The sequence below is a fragment of the Canis lupus genome, chromosome 24, assembly GCF_048164855.1.
Source record: "Canis lupus baileyi chromosome 24, mCanLup2.hap1, whole genome shotgun sequence".
NCBI lineage: Eukaryota > Metazoa > Chordata > Mammalia > Carnivora > Canidae > Canis > Canis lupus.
This window is the reverse complement of record NC_132861.1, coordinates 16,298,100-16,320,000: the sequence shown is the minus strand read 5'-3', so window position 1 is coordinate 16,320,000 and position 21,901 is coordinate 16,298,100. Positions and strand designations below refer to the sequence as shown.

Below are 21,901 nucleotides of genomic sequence, written 5' to 3'. Positions count from 1 at the left end.
ATTGAGCCCTGCATGGGGCTCCCCCACTCAGCGCTAAATCGGCTTGAGATTCTTTCTCCCTCTGCTCCTCTACCAAGTGGTGCGTGTGTGCATACAAGCTTTCACTCTAAAAAAATAAATACAATCTTTAAAAATAAATTAAAAAAATAAAATAGCTTCATCTAGGAGCATATCTCAACACTATACTTCTGAATCTATACTGCATGAATAAGGACAGGGTCCCTTTCCTAGTGACCTAATTCAGCCAAATAAAGCTATTCTGTGACTTGGTAGGAAAACCAGCAAGAACACTAAATTCTTGTGCTTGTGCCTGTACCTTTATCACAGAACAGGAAGCACTGTCTGCAAGTATAAATACTAAATTGCACTTTTAAACCAAGTAACAGGGGCGCCTGAGTGGTTCAGTCCATGAAGTATCTGCCTTCAGCTCAGGTCATGATCCCAGCCAGGTTCCTGGGATCAAGCCCTATGTAGGGCTCCCTGCCCAGTGGGGAATTGGCTGCTCTCCGCCCCTCAACCCTTCTCCCTACTTATGCTCACTTGCTCTCTGTCACTCCCTCTCAAATAAATAAATGAATAAAATCTTTAAAATAAAATAAACCAGGTAACAATTTTAGGGAGTCCTTCAGCAGATAATTAGTCTTATGAAGAAACTCACCACTAGGTGGCAGAAGTATAAAGTCAACCAGGTGATTTTTCTACAGTGCTTCTTAAAAGAGCTGGACACTTTCCCATCCTTTTTCCACAGTAACAGAAAATCCTGTTAAACTGTTAAGTTTTTTCAAAGATTATTTTGTCGCTTTGAGAGTGACATGTTATACATAAATGGCTCTACATTTAAAAATTATTCTCCCTTATTGAAAACTGTTTTGTAATATTTTAAATACAATATACAGAGATCTCAACCTTTTTTATATTCAACACTCACCACAACTTCAACTAGCTTTAAACATACAAGTAGAGGGCAGCCCCGGTGGCTCAGGGGTTTAGCACCTGCCTTCGGCCCAGGGTGTGATCCTGGAGTCCTGGGATCAAATCCCATGTTGGGCAGCCTGAATGGAGCCTGCTCCTCCCTCAAAAAAACATACAAGTAGAACCATACCACCAATGAATTAAATAAAAAATAACACACTGTACATTAAAACATATTGACACTGAAATTAATTTTCTGTAATGCTATATAAGATAGACAAAAACTGCTTTTAAATCATAAAGGTTGTAGTTCCTGCACTTTGTAAGGTTTTTTTGTTTGTTTTCTTTGTTTCATTATGCTTGGATTTAGTTCTAAATGTCAAAGTAAAAGGAGGCTTCAGGTTATATTTTACAAACACTTGTCTTTAAGTAACACTGAAGATTACCAATATGTAAAATGCAAGTTGGGCAAAAACATCATATATTTCTTTATGACATTTACTTTAAAAGCACAAGAGGAAGCTTGATATGCTTGATAAGAATTTGGAGGAAATAAATGCAACGTAAAAATATGATAAACATCTTGAGGCAAATTTGTAGAATTATCTATACACATGTGTGCATTCTTGATGAACTGAGCCCTGCTTTCTATCTTTGGTAATCCCTTATGGGTAGAAATTAAATTATATACTATTAAATTATGTATAACTATATGTAATTGTATTATACTTAGTAAATATATGGATATAACTAAATAATGATCAAAACAGTTCCAAAAAGTTGGACATTATCTCTTGCATAATGTTCACTTAATAAGCACTCAGGAAGAAAACATTTTAATGATGATTTTTTACTAATCTTATTAAACAAAAAATAAAATCCCCATATTTCATATAAAGAACCCTCTAGACAAATCCAAATCTTTGGAGCAGAGGGCTGGGGGTGAGGGGGGAGTTGTGGTTCTAAATCATCAGTGGGGCAGGTTGGGTGTCTGGTAGAAGAAATTATGCTTTATCTTATCATCCAGGGAAGGAGTGAAGCCTAGACTGGTTCAGGCTTTGGCCAATCTTACACAGAGCAAAACTAACAGAATTGGAACTCCTTCCCAATGCTGGCAACGAGTCCAGTGTCCTTACAACTGTTCCACAAGGCTTCTTTGGAAATATGCAAATGAGCTAATAGTCATCAATATACAAGACCTCTAGAAAAAAAAAAAAAAAAAAGACCTCTAGAAGACACGCTAGCCCCGAGGTCTCCATACAAACTTACATCCACAAAAAGTGAGGCAGCCTCACTCCTCTGGCTGCTCAGGGACACTTCAGGCTAATTTAGGTCTCCTGAACGTGATCTGCAACAGGCTTTCTACTTTTGAAGATTCTCTAAAAAGCAAAGGTCAAAACAGACAGTCCAGAAGCTATCCTGGCTTCCAAGTTCACAAAGGCTGCTGTGTAATTGTTCATCTACAGACATTAAGACAAAACTGAGGTCATCTCCAGGGATCAGTGGGAAGAAACAGTTGCTAGGGGATTATTTTCTATGGCAAGCACCAATTTATACCTGTAAAGTATTCTAGAAATGTACGTGAAGAATAATTTATAATATACACACATGGATGCATTTCCTCGTCTTTCAGCTCTGTCATGTACTGAATGCTTTTATAAATAAGTGAAAATTATACAGGAAGGTAAAGTTGTCTGGATGCTTGACAGGATATGAAAGAACATGGCTCCTGCACCCTTGACAGTTATTAGTTGATTTGATTCATGAGACGCTTATGTTCTACTAAAAATAAGTACAATAACAATCATAAAAATTTCTTTGAACCATCATCACTCAGGGGTTGACAGGTATCAAACTGCCTGTTCCTAATTCATTCCCAGAAAATAAAAAATCTAGAACACATAATGGCATCTTTAACACAAAGAACTGCATTTATATGTAATCTGTCAGAAAGGACACTGAAACAACTTAAACTATAGAGAAGAAATCTATGAGCAATAAAAAATGTTTCAAAAATCAAAATTTTGGGGATCCCTGGGTGGCGCAGCGGTTTGGCGCCTGCCTTTGGCCCAGGGCGCGATCCTGGAGACCCGGGATTGAATCCCACGTCGGGCTCCCTGCATGGAGCCTGCTTCTCCCTCTGCCTGTGTCTCTGCCTCTCTCTCTCTCTCTCTCTCTGTGTGACTATCACAAATAAATAAAAAAAAACATTTAAAAAAATCAAAATTTTGAGAGCCTCTATCAGCTGCAGAGAATGGAAGAGAGGTCTCTACACCAAATTCCCTCCACACACACCCTGCCCAGAATCTAGCAAGTGGTTGGCCCACGATAAATATGTTTTGAATGAGTGGTGTGGCAAGTGAAACTCAAGGAATTTCATATGGGAGCAATTCATTTCAGGGAGCTAAAGATGACAGCAACTTGACAGGAATAATCGTGCTGGCAGTCCATGAGCGCAGGGCGGCCTGCCTCTGTGGCAGTGAAGGAAAGAGGGTCAATGCCAGGGAACCCCCGCCCCCCCCCCCCCCCCCCCCCCCCAGTGCACGGCAGCCTCCAGGAGTCAGGAAAGGCGGTGCTGTGACAGGTACCTCTTACGCAGCAGGTTACCCACGGAGGTCCCTGCCTGCCGTGCCCTTACCTCCTCCCTCCTTTCTTCTGGACCCAACGCCGGGTGGGGGCTCTGCCGAGCGTGGCTGCTGGTGCTGTCCTCCCCGCCTTTGACCCACGAGGCTTGCCCAGAATCCGGGGACGACCCAGGCCCCTCTGCCCTTTCTTCGCTGTCCACTGAACTCAGCGACAGCGCACTGAGGCTGGTGGGACACGCGGCGTGTCCTGCGCCTGGGCTCTGAGGGCTGGGGGGCTTGGGTGTGGTGGGCCGCAGGGGCGTGAGCGGCTGTTCGGGGTCGGAGGCAGAGCTGCTGCCCGCCGCGCGCTGATCCGCGTCCCGGGGCGGCGGACTCGGACTCGGGGAGCCGCCCTCTGCCGCCGCGGGGCCCGCATCCACCTGCGCGCCGGGGGCCCCTCCTGCGGCCGGGCCGCCGGGGCCGGCGTGTGCACCTGCGCACCTTCTCCAGTCCCGCTCGGCGCCGGTGGACGCGCGGCGCGAGTAGGCGTCGTGGAGCCGGCTGTGCACCTGCAGCCGCTGGCTCGCGTCCCCGGGCGCTGGCGCTGGCGCTGGCGCCGCGCGGGGGCTCTCCCTCCTCCAGGCCGCGTCCGCCGCGCTGCTCACCAGCTTCAGGACTCGGTCCCAGTCCCTGGCCCGCAGCGGGCTCCTCCAGCGCTTGGCCCTCCTCTCGGGCCCGCCCAACTTCTCCGAGTCCGCGGAGCAGCTGCTCAGCGTGCGCCGGGGCCCGGGCTTCTCGGGCGCCGCCTTGAGGTCCGTGAGATTGGACGTGGACTTCCTTTTGAAGGAGCTCTTCTTCAGAAAGTTCAAGCTGTCCGTGCTCTTGCTCTTCCTGTAGACGATGCTGTTGTTCTCGGAGTCCTTCAGCAGGATCTCGCAGGCGGCGCGCTCCTGCGGCCCCGGGTGCTTGTCGCCGTCCAGGAGGCTGATGCGGCCCAGGCCGTAGGCGCGGCGGAGGCTGCGGGACCGGTGCGTGCTCCTCTGGAAGGCGTCGTCGGCCTCCTCGGGGTCCGAACAGTCGGACGCGGCGCCCGGGCCTGCCCTGGGGGCGTCCCGGCCGGGGCCCGGGGAGGCGCACCTGCTGGCTTGCATTGCCACCGCGGCACCGTTGGGGATGGGCTTCCCTGGGTCCCGCTCGGGGGCATCTTCCTTCGCCGCCTCTGACCCCTCGCGGTTCTGAATTCCTTGAAGGACGGAGGACTTCAATTTTTTGAAAGATCCCATTTTCCGAAAGGAGGCAAGAGCGTTCCAGGTGGAGGAGCTTCCCATCAGGACCATGGAGCGGGGCCTCTCGGGGTTGGTGCCGGTCCTCTTCCTGCTCACGGAGAAGAGGCGCATGAGCTTGGCAGGGCTGAGTCTGGCCTCCTGCGCTTCCGCCTCCCCGCAATGGCTGCTGCTGCACCCTCCATTGGGACACGCTGGGTAGGTCACCGTCCTGGGGTCTCTGGGATCAGAGACAGACCCTGGGATGGCGGCAAGTTGCCCAAGGCCGTTCTGAGCTGTGGTCATGTTCCCGGGGCTGCGAGCCCGTGGCCACAGGGCGGCTGGGTTCAAACCCACATGCACATCGGTGTCCACAGGCCCCAGGTGCAGACCTTCATTCCCGAGGCTGCGGACAGCCTGGCTTTCACCCCTGCTGTGCACATCAGGCTCCTCAGTTGTGTCCGCCGCCTGCAGCAGAAAACAAGGCAGGGATTTAGTCATTTTTCTCCCCACACAGGAACCTCCATAAACACTGCTTGTGGGATCCCTGGGTGGCGCAGCGGTTTGGCACCTGCCTTTGGCCCAGGGCGCGACCCTGGAGACCCAGGATCGAATCCCACGTCAGGCTCCCGGTCCATGGAGCCTGCTTCTCCCTCTGCCTGTGTCTCTGCCTCTCTCTCTCTCTCTCTCTGACTATCATAAATAAGTTAAAAAAATTTAAAAAAAAATAAAAAATTAAATTAAATTAAAAAAAACACTGCTTGTTATATTGTTTAATAATTCCTAATATTTAAAAAAGCATGCTTTATGACAGGGCTGATCAGTTTATTTTAAATTAAAAATCTTACCCTTCTTAATTCATTACACAATGAATTAAAAGAGAATGTAAATATACATTCCTTTAAAAAATGAAAAAAGAGAATTATGGGTCATGCATCCAATGTAAAGATAAATTCTCGAATCCACTGAAACTTGTTTAAATAAAACTTGAAAAACTGCTGGAATACAGAGGTCAATGCATCATTCAACACTGGGTCTTCTCTTTATTTAAAACAGAAGAAATTTTAAAAAAACATAAAATAAAACAGGAAATTATTAATTATCAAATAAAAAACCCACACCAACACCTATTTTTAAATGTGTCACAGTGAAACATCAACCTTTATTAAATTTAACACAGTTAAGAGGCAGAGTGAGTGCTGAGTATTAGGCAAGAACTGATGCAAGGAGCTGTAGTAGAGACCAAGACGCTCTCAGCTGCCTACTGCCTACAGAATACCTGAAACTCTACTGAGACACAATGTCCTACAGAGACACATGAGTGGGAGGGACAAACTGAGGTTGCATGGAGGCTGGCTTTGTGAAGGAAACAGCATTAGTGAGAGGCCTCTGTCAACAGGATTCCTACTGGCTGGGTAATGAAGAGAGATAAGGATAACACTTAAATATTAGAAATGCAAACACAAAAATTCAACCTAAACAAATGTCGCACCTTCTTCTTTCCACACACCACACACATGTGATCCATGCACTCTCTCCCAAGTGAAGACGTTGCTCTCCTTATCTTTTGCCCTTCAGGCCAAGACATGCTCAACCTGTGTGCACCAGCTGAAATGTCCCAGTCACCCTGTTCTCAACTAATGATTAGTTAATGAAGGAAGGTAGGAAGGATTGTGATAATAACCATAAATGACTACCACTCACTACGTGTTTACCACATGCCAGGCCCCTGTGCTAAGTGCTTTAAAAACAGCATGTCACTGAGTACTCATACACACCTGCAAGGCCAATGATTTCATTTTACAGATAATCAAATGGACACTTAGGCAGAGGGTGCTGGGGGTTCCTGCAGCTGTCCCTTCCAAAGCTGATACTCTTCTCTACTACTTCAAACTAATGAACAAAAAGAGAGGCAGAGCTGGGATATGAAATCCAGATGTGTGACACCAAGTTCAGTGCCTCATGACATAACCCAACTCACGTCAAATCCCAGAAGTCCTTATGCCAGTCAAGGCCACTATTCCAAAGGCAGTATTAAAGGCAGAAGAGGAGGGACACCTCAGCAGTTGAGCATCTGCCTTCGGCTCAGGATATAATCTCAGAGTCCTGGGATCGAGTCCTATATCAGGCTCCTTGTGTGGAGCCGGCTTCTCCCTCTGCCTGTGTCTCTGCCTCTCTCTCTCTCTCTGTCTCTCATGAATAAATAAAATCTTCTAAAAATAAATAAATTAAGGCAGAAGAGGAAAAGGTTGTATAAAAACCTTAAGGTTAGGTCCCAATTTAGCTTAGTCCTCTCAAGTGCAGAAGAAAATGTGACCTCATACTAAGAGGTCTCATCTAATTCTACTCTCCAGGTTCTGTGAAGGGTTCATTTTTATTTGCCTCTACATTGTGCCCCGAGATTCCCAGGGAGTCACAGCTAAAGGGCTGATTCCATCTGGGACCAGAGAGGCTATATAGACTTAGACCCCTGGAGCCTTTCTGATGTCCACTTACCCAATTCCATCACTCAGAAGCCCAGTGGGGCTACCAAATGCCCTCTTGCAGCTTAATGTTCTCATGGAGAAATTAAGGAACCTGAAGAGCTGTAGATTGCTTTTGAATGAGCCATAGAAGCAGAAACTTGACTCATCCTGGCACTAAGGCTGGGTGTAAATCTATAACCAGTTGTAAAATGAGTCTAATACTGAGTACCCCCTGTCTACTCTCACCTACTCTGGAGGAACAGGGGGCTGTGGTTGCTTCAGCTTCTCACAATCTTGAAAGGCAGCATATGGTCTATGCAAACATCAAGTCCAGTCACAGACACTGACTAATGGCATACTATGTAACAATAATGGCCTTGTTATGACTTGCACTGGATACAGAGGAGCAGATAGGAACCCTTTTCTTACAGTCTGGCTGGACGGAGACAATTTACAGACACCACAAGTAGAGGGCGCTATGAGACCTTTCATAACCAAAGATGAAAGTGTCCGGCTGTCCCTGAGGTCTCAAGGGGTGCAAGCAGTGCTCAATTTTTTTTTTTTTTTTTTTTTTTTAAGATTTTACTTACTTATATGACAGAGAAAGAGCACAAGCAGGGGCATGGGCAGGCAGAGGGAGAGGGAGAAGCAGGCTTCCTGCAGAGCAGGGAGCCCCATACAGGGCTTGATCCCAGGACCCCAGGATCATGACCCCAACCAAAGGCAGATGCTTAACCCATGGAGCCAGCCAGGTGCTCCAGGCAGTACTCGATTTTAATGTTGGCCAGTTTGAATGTTCTGTGACTGGCACTGAGGCAGGCCTAGGTTTTAAACTCAGTACTGTCATGTGAATCTTGAGTAAAGTCATTTCAGTCATCTGTACTCCGGTGCCATCTACAAAAGAACATTTATGTATAAGGTATATCAATCAACCAATTAATTCATAGGCCCCATGGTAAACTCAAGACAGTGACAAGGTGATAACCTGTTCTAGATGGGAACTTGGCAATGAGCAAAGGAAGATCCAGGAACCTAAATTAGATTGGGAGGCAATAAACTTGGGTGACCAGCTGTCCCTGTTGGCCCTGTGTGAGGGATTTTCTAGGACATGGGACTCTCAGGGCTGAAACCAGAAAAGGTCTTGGCAGACTGGAATGACTGGTCACCCTACAGTGAGTAGAACAATATAGTTGGAAGGATGGCTCAGTGTCCTGTGGTAGTCAAAAAGGAGTACATCCCTTTAGTCTAACACTCTGAGATTGTCCCCAAGTGTCATCATCTTTGGGAATTCCTTCCTGATCCTCCTGAGATTAATGAGACCCCTTAACTCTGCGGGTTACAGGCAACTCACCACACTGCTTTACCAAGACATGTTTATAATGATACGTTTACATGTTGCCTTCAGAACAAGACTGAGAGTGGGAATAATATATATGTAAATTATTTATCTTGATGTAAAACTGTTTCAATATCTGTATCAATGTAACAATTCATCATATATCACCATATTTTTCCAATGTTAAGATGTTTAAATTTTTACAACACTAAAAAGTTAAGTATTTTCTATAATTTAAATTTTAAGATACAGATCCAGTAAAATACACACAGATATGAGTTTCTGATTGAGGCAACATGCTTTTTAAAAGTCCAGTGACTTACTATTTCAACATGCTGCTGAACAACGTGATTGTTGTGTGCTGCTTGGAACGAAACTGAAAATCACGGAAAAAGGCTTTTCCTGGAATTTCCGAGAAACATACCAAGTAGCATTATTTAGAACTAATACTTTGACCTCTATTAACTAACAAGGGTTGCAATTCAATCAGTGGTTTTGTAGCAAGGCTTGTAAATTGTGGGAGCTCTGCCAGAGAGATTTATGAACAGAACTACAAGGAAGAATTTTAGATGGGAATATTGTGAAATCCATTGTCTACAAGCTGGATTCTCGGGTGTCTGAACTTTAGAGTAGAACATTTCTTTTCACTTGTAATGAGAATTCTCTGAAAACAACTACGACCAGGAATTTTTAAGTAAGAATTTATAGTAATTGAATTTTAAATTCAGAAATACATACCAGGTTAAATGTACACACAAGGGGGTTTTTGTAATCTGTTCATGTAAAATAAAGAAAATATGACATTGGAGGAAAACAAACTGGAATATATTGCAAAATACATCGAAATCTGAAAGCATAAATCTCTGAATCACAGCGCTGTAGAATATTGCCTGAGGGAACATCTAACCCCTGTTTGTAAAGATTAAGGCATTGAGACCCACCGGGTCTGAGAGATGTGCTCATTGTCAAGCCATTACAGGCGAAAGCACAGTGGGGCTGGGAATCAGAGGGACCAGGTTTGGGCCCCTTCATTCTAGACCACTTCCTTTCCTTCTGGATCTCACTGGTCACCAAGTCTAAGAGATTCTACTCCATATCGCGACAATCAGTGCTCAGTATGGCTGCCAAGCCACTGCTTATTTCAAGTCTTTAGTGCCTTTCCACCTGGACCAGGACACTGCATGAGCCTCCTGAAAAATATCCTGTCTTCCCATCACATCTGACACCTGCAAGCTGGCCAGTGTCCTTCCCAAAAATTGCAAATGGGGTCATGCCACTTCATCCTGGTGTCACTGGCTGCCATCTCTGAACGTGGAGGAGATGTCAGATTTCAGCTTCACACACAAAAATCCTCTCACTCTGGCCATGCTGAATTATTTACAGGGAGGCTTTATCATACTGCTGTGCTTTGGGTTATTTCCTCATTTGCTCTCAAGAGACCTTCTCCAGGCATTTTTGTCTCTCTGTATTGCAGGGAAGCACAATCCCCAGGCCCCTCTGACAAAGGGCTCTGGCCAAGTTGGTCAATAGGAAGCACTGGTGGGAGATGATGTGTGTAGGAGAAGGTAGATGCTAGGGTATTTCTCCCTGTGTGCAATACCTACCACAGGGGTACTTCTAGCAGCTTTTCTCTACTCTCTGGCTCCAGCTCCCCCCCTCCTAAGTCCTAGTTCCCACCAGGTGGCACCAGGGCAGGACTCATGTAGGACCACCTCTTCCTTTATCCATCCAGCCTACGGGTAGGAGCATCTTCCCACTATTATTGTTCATCTGAGTTCCTCACTTTCATCTCTTCTGTTTCATGGCTGTGTAAACATAACCCCTATTTTAGATTCTCTTTGTTTGAAATACCTAGAGATTATTTCTCTCTTCCTGACTGATAAATACGTGTTTTGCTAACTAACTTTTATTAATTCACATGAACTTTGCCCGAGAGGAACTCTTTGCTTACTGTCCAATTCAAATACCCTATCTCTGTGGGCTCTCTAATGCATTACTCTATTTTAGCATTTGCCATACTGCTCTGTCATGCTGGTTTCTCAGTCTACTTTCTCTACTAAACTCTGAAAAGGTTGAAAAGTTCTTTTAAGTCAGAAACCAGGGATGCCTGGGTGGCTCAGCGGTTGCGTAGCTGCCTTCGGCTCAGGTTGAGATCTCGGGATCTGGGATTGAGTCCAACATCAAGCTCCTGCGAAGAGCCTGCTTCTCCCTCTACCTATGTCTCTGTCTCCGTCTCTCTCTAATGAATAAGTAAATTTTTTAAAAGTCAGAAACCAGATCTTATTTAACTATATTCTCAGCATTCAGTCAGTTACTGAATGAAGGAATACCACTTCTTTCGCATACCTTAAGTGAGTCAACATAATACGTGGGGCTGGATAATTCTTAGCCAGGAGGGCTGTCCTATGCATTGTAGAAAGTTAGCAGTATTCCCAGTCACCACCTTAAATGATGCTATTAGGAAGAAGAAATATATGCTCTGAAAACTATGGAAGTGCTATCAATTAGTCTCAAAATGGTTTCTGGGAAACTACTGAAATTTATCATTTCCAATCATAAAACAGAGTGTTCTATGTACTGTTTGATGGTACTGATAAAATAATCTTTCAAATGGTAATATTGTCAGCAGCTAGAGTTTCCTGTGGTAGAAAGCTCAACTTAATGTTTGTTACATTATTTTAATAGTTGTATCTAATTTTGTAGATTTTTTATACATTCAATGAAAAAGAAAATTTAATATCATAGAAATGTAAATACTTATATGTTAATAGTTACACTCACCTTTTAACTACCAAGACAGATATTTCATTTAATAGGTAATCGCGTTTATTTATCTTTTTTTAAAGATTTTATTTATTTATTCATGAGAGAGAGAGAGAGAGAGAGAGAGAGGCAGAGACACAGGCAGAGGGAGAAGCAGGCTCCATGCAGGGAGCCCAATGTGGGACTCGATCCCAGGCCTCCAGGATCAGGCCCTGGGCCAAAGGCGGTGCTAAACTGCTGAGCCATCAGGGCTGCCCTAGGTAATCTCGTTTATCTGACATTTTCTAATTTGAATGCTCATATTACACAAATTACATATCTGAGTTAATATGACAATGAAGAATTTTATAAACATTTCCTAAAGTACTTAAAATATATTTTTAATATTAATGTTGAACTGTATATATTGATAACATATACTTCAATCTATCTGTCTCAATATTAATCAACAAAATTTGAATTAAAAATGTCCAAAGAGGGTCCTAAAGTAACTGTGATTCTTAGGAAAGTGTTTTTCTTCTATAAAATTGTATTTTCTGTTTAAAATACAAAATGTTTCTTCTAAGGGTATCTGGGTGGCTCAGTGGTTGAGCGTCTGCCTTTGGCTCAGGTTGTGATCCCAGGGTCCTGGGGTTGAGTCCCACACTGGGCTCCCTGCAGGGAGCCTGCTGCTCCCTCTGCCTGTGTCCCTGCCTCTCTCATGAATAAATAAATATAAAATCTTTTTTAAAATAAAGTGTTTCTTCTATAAAGTATGGCTTATGGAAATAGGTAATATAACCCATACTTTAGTATTTTCCCTACTCTTAGTTCAAAGAAACTATTTTAACTTATTTAATGCAAAACAAAAGCAAGTAGGCATAAATATTAAGCTGGTATAGTTCTCAATAAATCTCTTTATCCAGGAAATTAAAGTTAAATGCATTCATACTTGAGTAGAGAATAAGATTCTCTATTTCACACCATATAGTATCATATTAACCTAAATCATATATACACACACACACATATAGTGTAATCGGAGTACCCAAGTTATTAACTTCTGTAATTTAAACCAAGATGGCTGCGAAAAAAAATCACAGATATATAGCTAAGATATTCTGATAAATATTAACTTCAAAATATTTGACAACAATAAATGTTTTATTTTATTGCAATTATATAGAATCTTATTTTCAGCAAGTTAACAGTTTATGGATTGATAAAAAAAAGTCTCATGGTAGTAAGTCTTTCTCATGTACTGAACTTGCCCATTTTATTCTCCCTCTCTCTCTCCCTGACAGATCTCTTCTTTCTATTATTTGTTCCAATATCTTTCCCAAAACCTTGCTGAAATCAAGACTGTGAGAAGCTGGAAATCCCAGCACCCCACATTTTATGAATAGGTTGTACAACAGGCAATGTGTTTCCTGATAGACTCTGTCCATCAAACTATATTTAGCTAATAATATAGCTACCACTGAATTTAACCATAATTTATAACACTTCCATAGGAAACTGTATCTAAGATTCAACTGTGAGTTCTAGATCCAGGGAGAAAGCTGCTTCCCATCCCACCCCCCCCCCCCCACCAAACTTCCACAAGTCCTTAACATAAAACATTTTCCTTCTTCTGTCCAACCCTCAAGTATACCGTCTAAGGAAGAATGTCCCTTGCCCCTGGATCTGGTATCCTCAGGGTCTCTGTTGTCAAAGAATTGGGGGAGGATGCCTCAAAAAAGCCAGAGCTCTGGCTTCATTTAAATATCCAATCATTTAAGTGTTTAAAAACGGAAAGTGTATATAAAAAGGTAACTGTGGATGAGATTGAATCACTGTATCTTTGGGAAAGGTGTCAATTTCATACAAGCATGCCATTGTCTTGGCTTGCCTTATCTGGGTTACTAGGCTAAACCACATTCCTGTGGGTGAGATGGGGTTTCCCACTGGGGATAGGTGTTTGCTCTGTCAGTTCTGTGGGGCAGAAGGCGTGGAGAAAACGAGGATTTGCCAAGGCAGGTCTTAGACTGAAAAGAGGAAAACCTTCCTTTGATCTCTGAAATTGGGGGTCAGGCAGGTCTAGCAAGACATGTTCAGGTAGGTCTTGCTCTGTGAAATAGCTGACACAATCCACTGCACTATCCTGCCCTCCATCGCCCCAACACTCAGCAGAGTGCCGGCCTCAGAACCTCCCCTTCCTCCACTCCTACTCTAAACCTCAAAGCTGAAAGAGGCTTGGAACACTTCAGGAGAATCACTGCCAAATTTCAGGTCTGAAGATAGCTTGCCTAGTTTCCTACACGTTGTCCCCTGTCCACCATCTTTCTCATGGTGAGTAAGGCCGCAGCAGTAACCACTAAAGTTCACGGTCAGGACTACCTAATGCCTGCAGCGAATGCCAAAACAGATGTCACCACAAGCTGGACTTCCCTTGCATTTCCTATTCAGAGCAAAGTTTTCCAGATGGATGGCCCTAATCTTGAAGGCACTTTGAAGGTCACTGGAGCAAAAACAATGTTTCTGCTTGCTAAAGGCAGGGTTAGCAGAACCTGGAGCCATGCGTCATCAGATTCACAGTCTAAAACACCGGGTGCAGGCAGCAGAGAAAACCCCCTCCAAGGCTCAATGTAGCTCGTAAATACAGTGTTTGGGGAAAACACATTTACTAACTGCTTATAAGAATGTATATTTGCCTTGTATTTTCCCTGCATTTTCTTTTTGTTTTTGTGTTTTGCACAAAATGAGTTCCTAGGCACAGAATCACAATTTATAACACTGCATGCTGCGGGAAACAAGAACAATTTTCTACTCTGTTTCTATCCAGCAGTCAAACAGGTTTTAAATTGGGAGTTGCCATAGCAGCCCATCTTGCCATCACTAAAGATAGAGGTTCAGAAAACACTTTTTCCCTGCTCTGTTCAATCAGGTATCCCACATTCTCATATTTGTTTTTCACATTAAAGCAGTTGCCAACATCCCTTATATCATCTAATTTAAATTGTCTTCTGACTGAACTGACATTTGGATATTGTTTCCTGTCAGCCTTTCACACCTCTTGGGAAACATCATCCTTGCTACGTGCTGAGTAGCGACATGGAGTGACACCACTGATGAACAAAGCCAGTAGTAGGTGACCAGGCCAAAGTTTCTGAGGCCCCCTGACTTACACCTCTGCCCTGGGACAGCATGGCCCAGCCTAGCAGGAGCTGATCTGTGGCCACTTTGTTCAAGGAGGAGGCTAATCCGCTGAGTCCATCCTCATGGGATATCATTTATACCCCTGGGCATGAGGAAGTAATGCTGAGGACTTCAGACATGGTGCTAGAACATAAAGAAAACTTCCTGCTGCTAATGATGGAACCGTTTCTCACACTTTCCCATGGCTCAGAAAAGCAAACTGGCCCAACCACAAGGAAAACCTGACAGAGGGACAGAGGAGTAGAACTCTGGCGAGGAAGATTTATGGTGGAGAAAACACACATTTCTCAGGCTTTCACTGTTGGTGCCAATTTCTCTGTACATGTTTGCCCTCCAAAGAGAAATTCGTTGGCAACTCAGAGGGCTCCCAGTAGCTTCTTTAGAGTTTGACATTCTCTCTACACACACAGACTTGTGGCCAGAAGCTTCCGTGCAATCACGTGACCTGCTCCCTCATCACTTGATTTATCTGTTTAGTGCACCTGCCATGGGAAAGGGCAGGGTTCCTGGGTGCTCACTGATAGCAGTCCAATAGATACAGCCTCTAGTGGCGACTGTGTTTACCATCTATTCTCCCGCTGATTCACTAGGTCCTGAGGGGACAGTGAGTGTAAGAGACAAGCCATGCTAAATAGCTTCAGCCCTTAGAATCTTGATCCCTCAAAACACCAACTCCCCCCACCCCGTCTTCCCAGTCAGGTCTGTCCCATCTGCCTTTGGGGCCTCACAGCCCATCAACTGTACCTATGCCTCTGACACTGTGCCTATGAGGAGACATGGCCATCATTGTGGCCACAACACTCCTTCCTCAGCTTCATTCCCCTGACGTGATGTTCTGGCTCTCACAAGCCAGACGCTTCTGGATGCCTCACAGGAACAGGAGCAGGTATCAAACCCAGGAATGCCCCAGCATCACATCCCACTGACATGGCTCCTCCAACGCAGAGCTTAATGATATTCTAAAATATGTCAGATGCTCGGCAGGGCCTGAAATAAAATGAATACTACATTCTATCTTTTGTGGAAAGTTTAAAACCAGTTTAGTTTAGGTACCCTAACCAACAAGACACCAAAGAATAGGAAAGACTTAAGTATCTGGAACCTAAAACAAGGAAAGTGAAGTAGTGTGCAAGATGAGACACAGGTTACCCTCTGAGTCCAGGCAGTTAGGAATGGAAACAGACATGCCTTCTGAGAGCAGTCACAAAGAACCCAGGGCCAACCAGCTGAGACCCAGGGAGGGTCCATCTCAAGTAAGTCCACACCTCAAAGACTTACAGCTGACGCAGGTTAGGTGAGAAAGGGCATCGAGCTAAGGCTCAGAATTCCTGGGTCTGGATTCTTTGCCTTTCAATACCTTTGGGAACCTAGACCAGTCACATCCCATCCCAACCTCAGATTTCCCAATGTGATCCTAACATTTCTTTGAGAATATATCACAGGGTTGTTATGAGAAGCAAGTGCATTGTAAGCAGAACATTCTCACTGAAATATTAGCTAGGTTCATAGCATGACACCTTTTTTAAAATTTATTTTTAAAGATTTTATTTATTCATTCATTCATGGGAGACAGAGAGAGAGAGGCAGAGACACAGGCAGAGGGAGAAGCAGGCTCCATGCAGGGAGCCCGAAGTGGGACTCGATCCCGGGACGCCGAGATCACACCCTGGGCCGAAGGCAGACGCTAAACCACGGAGCCACCCAGGGATCCCATGTGACACTTTTCTTTGTAAAGCATACATTTTATACTTATAGTTTAATATAAAACTGGTTAATAGGAAATAGAATTCCAGCTCAAAATTTCTAGATCGAAAAAAAGTGAAAAATTCTATTGGACTTGAGCTTATTATATATGCAACTGGGCTTAGGCAAAGAGATCCCATGCAGTCCATGGGGGTGCAGAAAAGTACCCACATGTGTAAGTCACCGTTTCGTGACCCACAAATGGAAGCCCATCCTGCTCCCTACAGCCATCCTGCCAATTCAAACGTCACTGCCAGATGAACATGTAAGGACCGGCCAAGGAATGCCTGTATATGAATGTTTCCCAAAGGATGGATCTGGAACCAAAATATACATTAAATTCCATTATTTCATTTTGAAATCAGCTCTAACTTTTCTCCATACACATGCATAATATCTGCCTTAGGACTCTCCTTTACACTGGCAGTGAGATATAAGTAACAGATGTCTCAAAATTTTGGCAATTAGTATTCTAAATGTCAATTTAGGAGTCAACTGTTTAGAATTTAAAACACATTTTCCTGTAAGATGTGCCTATTATCTGCCCAATCTCCCTCAATTCATAATGTAAACAAAGTCTCCAATGGCAATATGACTGCTATATTAATTGAAATTACTAGCATATTAAACTAAATTAATAATAGCAATTAATAAAAAGAGGAACCTGATTTCTTTGGCTTAGGGGCTCAGATGGTATAAGTGGAAAAAGAAGAGGAAGAAGAGCTTTGTCCCCTCCTTCCTTGTACGAGAAAGGCCCTGTGGCATTTGGAAGTAGGAACATTTGTCTTTGGCATCCTCTGACCTTCCTCTCTTTCCACTCATCCTTTGTGAGCTACTCCCTTCCATTACGTAGGAGGTTACTTCTGCCTCTTGAATACCTCTGATTTCTCCATCAAGTAATGTCCTTGATGCTGTGGAGACCAGGGCAACACCACACAGCCCAGGGCACAAACATAAACCTGCTGTCACATCCTCGGCTGTAACTCACTACCGCACTATGGTCAGGCGCACTGTGGAATAGGTGACCCTACACTAGCCTGCCAGTCACACCGCTTCTATTCATGGCATCTCAACATTCGGGGCTTATCTTGTTTGATGGCTGCTTCCCCAGTGGCAGTGATTTCAGAGCTCAGGGACAAGGAGTGGTACAGCCAAACAGTTACTTCTTAGGAAGAAGCTTTGTGAGTCTAAGCCTGCCTTTCCACAGAACAAAGCCCGCCTTTGAGTTTTTCAAGATCTGGCAAGGTAGCTAGCTGTGCAAGTGTATGCTTCAATGTGACCAACTTAACTATATTTGAATTTCATTTCAAAACAACCCTGCTTCTCCTCCGCAAAGAAAACAACCTGCCAAAGTCTGCTGGTTCGTTTGTTTTCTAATTATAATTTCAGAACTATAATGATATAGCAATCAACTCTATAGAGCCCAACAGTCTTCCCTAGACCAATTGCTCTGATGCAAAAGTCTACAGTTTGGCAACAGTCAGTGCCTCAGTTGCCTCTGGGGTGGTCACGTAAGCAACAAGGGCCACATGCAGGTAAGAACACCTGCAAAGTCAACTAAGCCTGTCATCACTGGAGTGAATGTAAATTAAGAAGAAATACCAATGGCCTCAATGTAAATGAAGTTCCTGTAGTTTGTTTCAAAACTTTGTCTTTTAACAAGAAAGAACTTCCTATGAGGCTTCGTTCATTCCTTCCTTTCTTCCTTCCTTCCTTCCTTCATTCATTCAGCAAATGCTTCCTTGGTTCCTCTAGCTGCTGTTAGGAGAGACATCAGGAGTAGAGTGGTGAACAGCACTCATCACCTCAGCCACCACAGAACTTTCTCCAGTTGAGGAAAGGTACACAGTGACCCTTCAACAGCACATGGTTGAACTTCATGGGTCCACTTACATGCAGACTTTTTTCAATAAGTACAGTATAATACTGTAAATGTATTTTCTTTTTCTTATGATTTGCTTAATAACATTTTCTTTTTTCTAGCTGTATTGTAGGAATACAGTTCGTAATACATCTAACATATCACATACGTGTGGGTCAACTGTTTATGTTATTGGATCAAGAGTAGGCTCTTAGTAGTCTGTTGGAAATCTGAAGTTATATACGGATATTTTTTGTTGATGTTGGGGGTCGGTTGCCCCTAAACCCCATGTTGTTCAAGGGTCAACTGTATAACTAAATAGGCAGTTGTAATGAACCCTGCATTGTTATGACACTTGAACTGGTCTCCTTCAGAAAGTGACATGGCAATAGGACCTGACAGATGATCAAAGGTGGAGGGTACTGACATGACTGGCGGACAATGGGCATCGAGAGGCCATGTTAGGGACTCAGGGTTTACTCTGAGGATCAGGGGAACTGTCAGGAGCAGGTGGCCTACATGGATCTGGAGACAGCAAGACCAGAGGCCAGGGAGGCAATTATGAGGCTGATAGAGCCACCAGGGCATGACAACGGTGGCCTGGACTCTTACAGGGGCTCTGAGATGGGGCTGGTGATGGAGATGGAATGCCATGGCCTGATGACTGGCTAGATGTGTGGCATGAATTAGGGAGAATCGGTGTGACTCCAGGTGACAGGCTGGGACCAACGGTTTACTGAACTACTGAGGCCTAGAAGGGAGAGAATTGGGAGGGAAGACGAGGACTTCTGATCAAAATATACTGCCTTTCCATTGTGCAAGTAGTTATGTCTAGGCAGCAGCTGCAGATCACCCTAGGCCTAGAGTGGGCCGCAGATCCAAGGTTATCCTGTCACTGTGAAGGGGAAATAACATGAGAGGGGGCAAGAGAAGCAGCCCTCAATGATGGCTAGAGATGAGTGGCCTGAAAGTGGGAACTGAAAAGGAAATAGCAAACAGGGTAGACTTGGTATAAGGTCAAGAGAGTCAAGGTCAGAATCTAGAGCTCTAAGAACACAGATGCCGATAGTGTCACCTCATGACAAAGATCATCACTTCATTTTTTTTTTTAATTTTTATTTATTTATGATAGTCACAGAGAGAGAGAGAGAGAGAGGCAGAGACTCAGGCAGAGGGAGAAGCAGGCTCCATGCACTGGGAGCCCGATGTGGGATTCGATCCCGGGTCTCCAGGATCGCGCCCTGGGCCAAAGGCAGGCGCCAAACCGCTGCGCCACCCAGGGATCCCCATCACTTCATTTTATTGACTAGCCCTTATAAGAACTTTTTGCCTTCGATTCACTCACCCCACAATCTAGTTTCAATAAAAACATGGACCTTTTGAAGATATAAATTTAGTGAAGTTAAAAAAAAAAAAATTTAGTGAAGTTAAAGTCTCAGATCTCTCTCCACCTGAGACTGTCCAGCTGTCTGCCTGTCCAACTGAAAGCATAACTGGGGCTTAAAAGTAAAACAAAAATGATCATTTAAAATATCTACTGGTGATACTACTACAATCTCTGTGCATTTTCAAGTTGAATTCCTAAAATTTGCTTGGTAAGCATAGTCCTTGTTCCCCTAAGCTGGCGATTAGCAACATTTCTCACTGTATCACTGTGATAACGGATCCACACAGAGGAAGTAGGAGCTTACCAATCCTGGGCAAGGCCCAAGAAGCCACATTCAACATGGGCTGGCTCTACAGAATTACAATCTTGCCCAAGAAACAAACACAAACATAATTAGAGACTCCTGTTTTCTAGGAATCTTGGGCACGTTAGGTTAAGAAAACCAAATACCTATATCCAACCTTCAACAATGGAGTGACTTGGTTCATCTCTTGAGACTTCCATGTGACTTTAAATTGCACCCAGCACACTAATCTCCAAAAAAATTGGAAGTTTTTCTTAACTTTCTTCTTCTTTCTCTCTACACTTAGAAAGATCCTTTCTCAGCTAATTAAAACTATTTAGGTAAATGGAATTGCTCGGTATTTTTTTGGCCTATGGGCTCTATGACAGACTTAACCGAGGACAGCAGGGCCCATGGACTGAGAAATTGGGGACCCTCTGAATCAGAGTGTTAAACCTATTTGCAGTTAAAGATCAATCTAGAAAGTATTCCACCCCCACGAGGCCTTTCCTGACCGAATCACTGGGAGCAGCTCATACAGAAAAGCCAATGTGAACTGCCTTCCAGATGGAAAAGCAAAATGGCTCTCTAAAGAACTCAGGCTCTATAGATTTCCCACCTGGAATTCTAGTAGCACTGGGAGATTATGAAATTATGCTGTAACTCTGGTATTCCTCAGGCACATTCCCTTTTATTCCATAGTCGAACAGTCTGGAATTGGAATCACTACACAGCTAACCAACAGGAATATGGAGCATGTGTCATTCATCCTGACTGGCAACTGAACCTATTACAAGTAATCACTGGATTACAGTTGCTTCCTCCCCATTCTGAGAAACCACCAGGTCCTTGATTCTAAACACAATCAGCAACTCTGAGCCTCACTTGACATTAACTGCCTTCCTCCAGCTTGCTGACAAAGGAATTCCAGTCTCAAAATTATTGGCAAACAATAAGAACGAGCCTTGCCATTTCCCAGCTGAAAACTTTTCAACAACTCCCCATCAGGCAGTGCTGCTCAAACTTTTCCTCTAACCTACTCTTGATAATAACAAATCAATGAGAGAGAAAGTTTATATGACAGATATTCTCAATGTTCATAACCACCCTCTACTATCCCACCCATTTCACAGATGCAAATCTGAGGTTGGGCCCTAAGATCACACAGGAGAAAGATGTGAAGCCAGCATCTCTGTCAGGTATTCTGGTCACAACATCTGAGCCCTTACCCCACTGCAACTGCCTCTGCCTGGTGGCCCAAGAGAGCCAGTTCACACCTTGGGGAGGACTAAGGTAAGCAGGTTACTAAATACAGAAAATCTAAAGTTCTAGGATTTATCTTTAGAAATTATGCAAAGTTTTCATTCTTTTCAGAAAGTTTGTTTTTATAAAAAAAACAATGCTTTCCACCTAATAACGCTTAGGACAGTTTTTACCCAAAATACAAAAATAGCAAGTATTAGCGAGGATGTGCAGCAATCAGAATCCCTGTGCACATTGGTAGGAATGGGAAATGGGACCGATGCTACAGAAAACAGTATGGAGGTTCCTCAAAAAGTTAAACATAGAACTACCATAGGATCCACCAATTCTACTCCTAGGGATATACTCAAAAGAACTAAAAGTTGGGTCTTGAAGAGATATTTGTATGCAACATCAACATGTATGCAACATCATTACTCACAGTAGCCAAAAGGTGGAAGTAACCCAAAGACCATCTACAGATGAATGAATACATAAATGTGGTGTCTCCATACAACAGAATATTACTCAGCCTTAAAAAGGAAGAAGATTCTATACTATGCTACAACATGGATGGACCTTGAAGACATTTTACTAAGTGAAAAGGACCAGGCAGAAAAGGTCAAATACTTTATGATTCCAATCACGTTGATGTACTTAGAGTACACAAATTCACTGAGATAGAATGGGGCCTGGGGGGTAAAGAAGGAATGGGGAGTTAATGTTTATAGGGTAGAGAGTCTAAATCTGGGAAGGTTGAAAAGTTCTGGAGATGGATGGTAGTGCTCAGTGCACAACAACGTGAATATTGTTGCACTAAGTGCCAATGAACAGCTCTACACCTAAAAACAGTTAACATGCTGAGGGTTTTTTTTTTTTAAGATTTTATTTATTTATTCATGAGAG

At 43.8% G+C, this 21,901-nt stretch overlaps 1 protein-coding gene across 3 annotated transcripts in view; it reads right to left on the bottom strand.

Annotated features, from left to right (window-relative positions):
- The window catches only part of SPATA13 (spermatogenesis associated 13), a 143,959-nt gene that overhangs the window by 76,774 nt on the left and 45,284 nt on the right, over nucleotides 1–21,901 (bottom strand). For all 3 annotated transcript variants that reach the window (XR_012016294.1, XM_072795762.1, XM_072795764.1), the window contains exon 2: nucleotides 3,551–5,206. Coding sequence is in view for 2 of the 3 variants with exons in the window: in XM_072795762.1 (XP_072651863.1) it covers nucleotides 3,551–5,044 (1,494 nt within the window). In the remaining variant the exon portion in view is untranslated. The remainder of the gene's footprint in view (nucleotides 1–3,550; nucleotides 5,207–21,901) is intronic.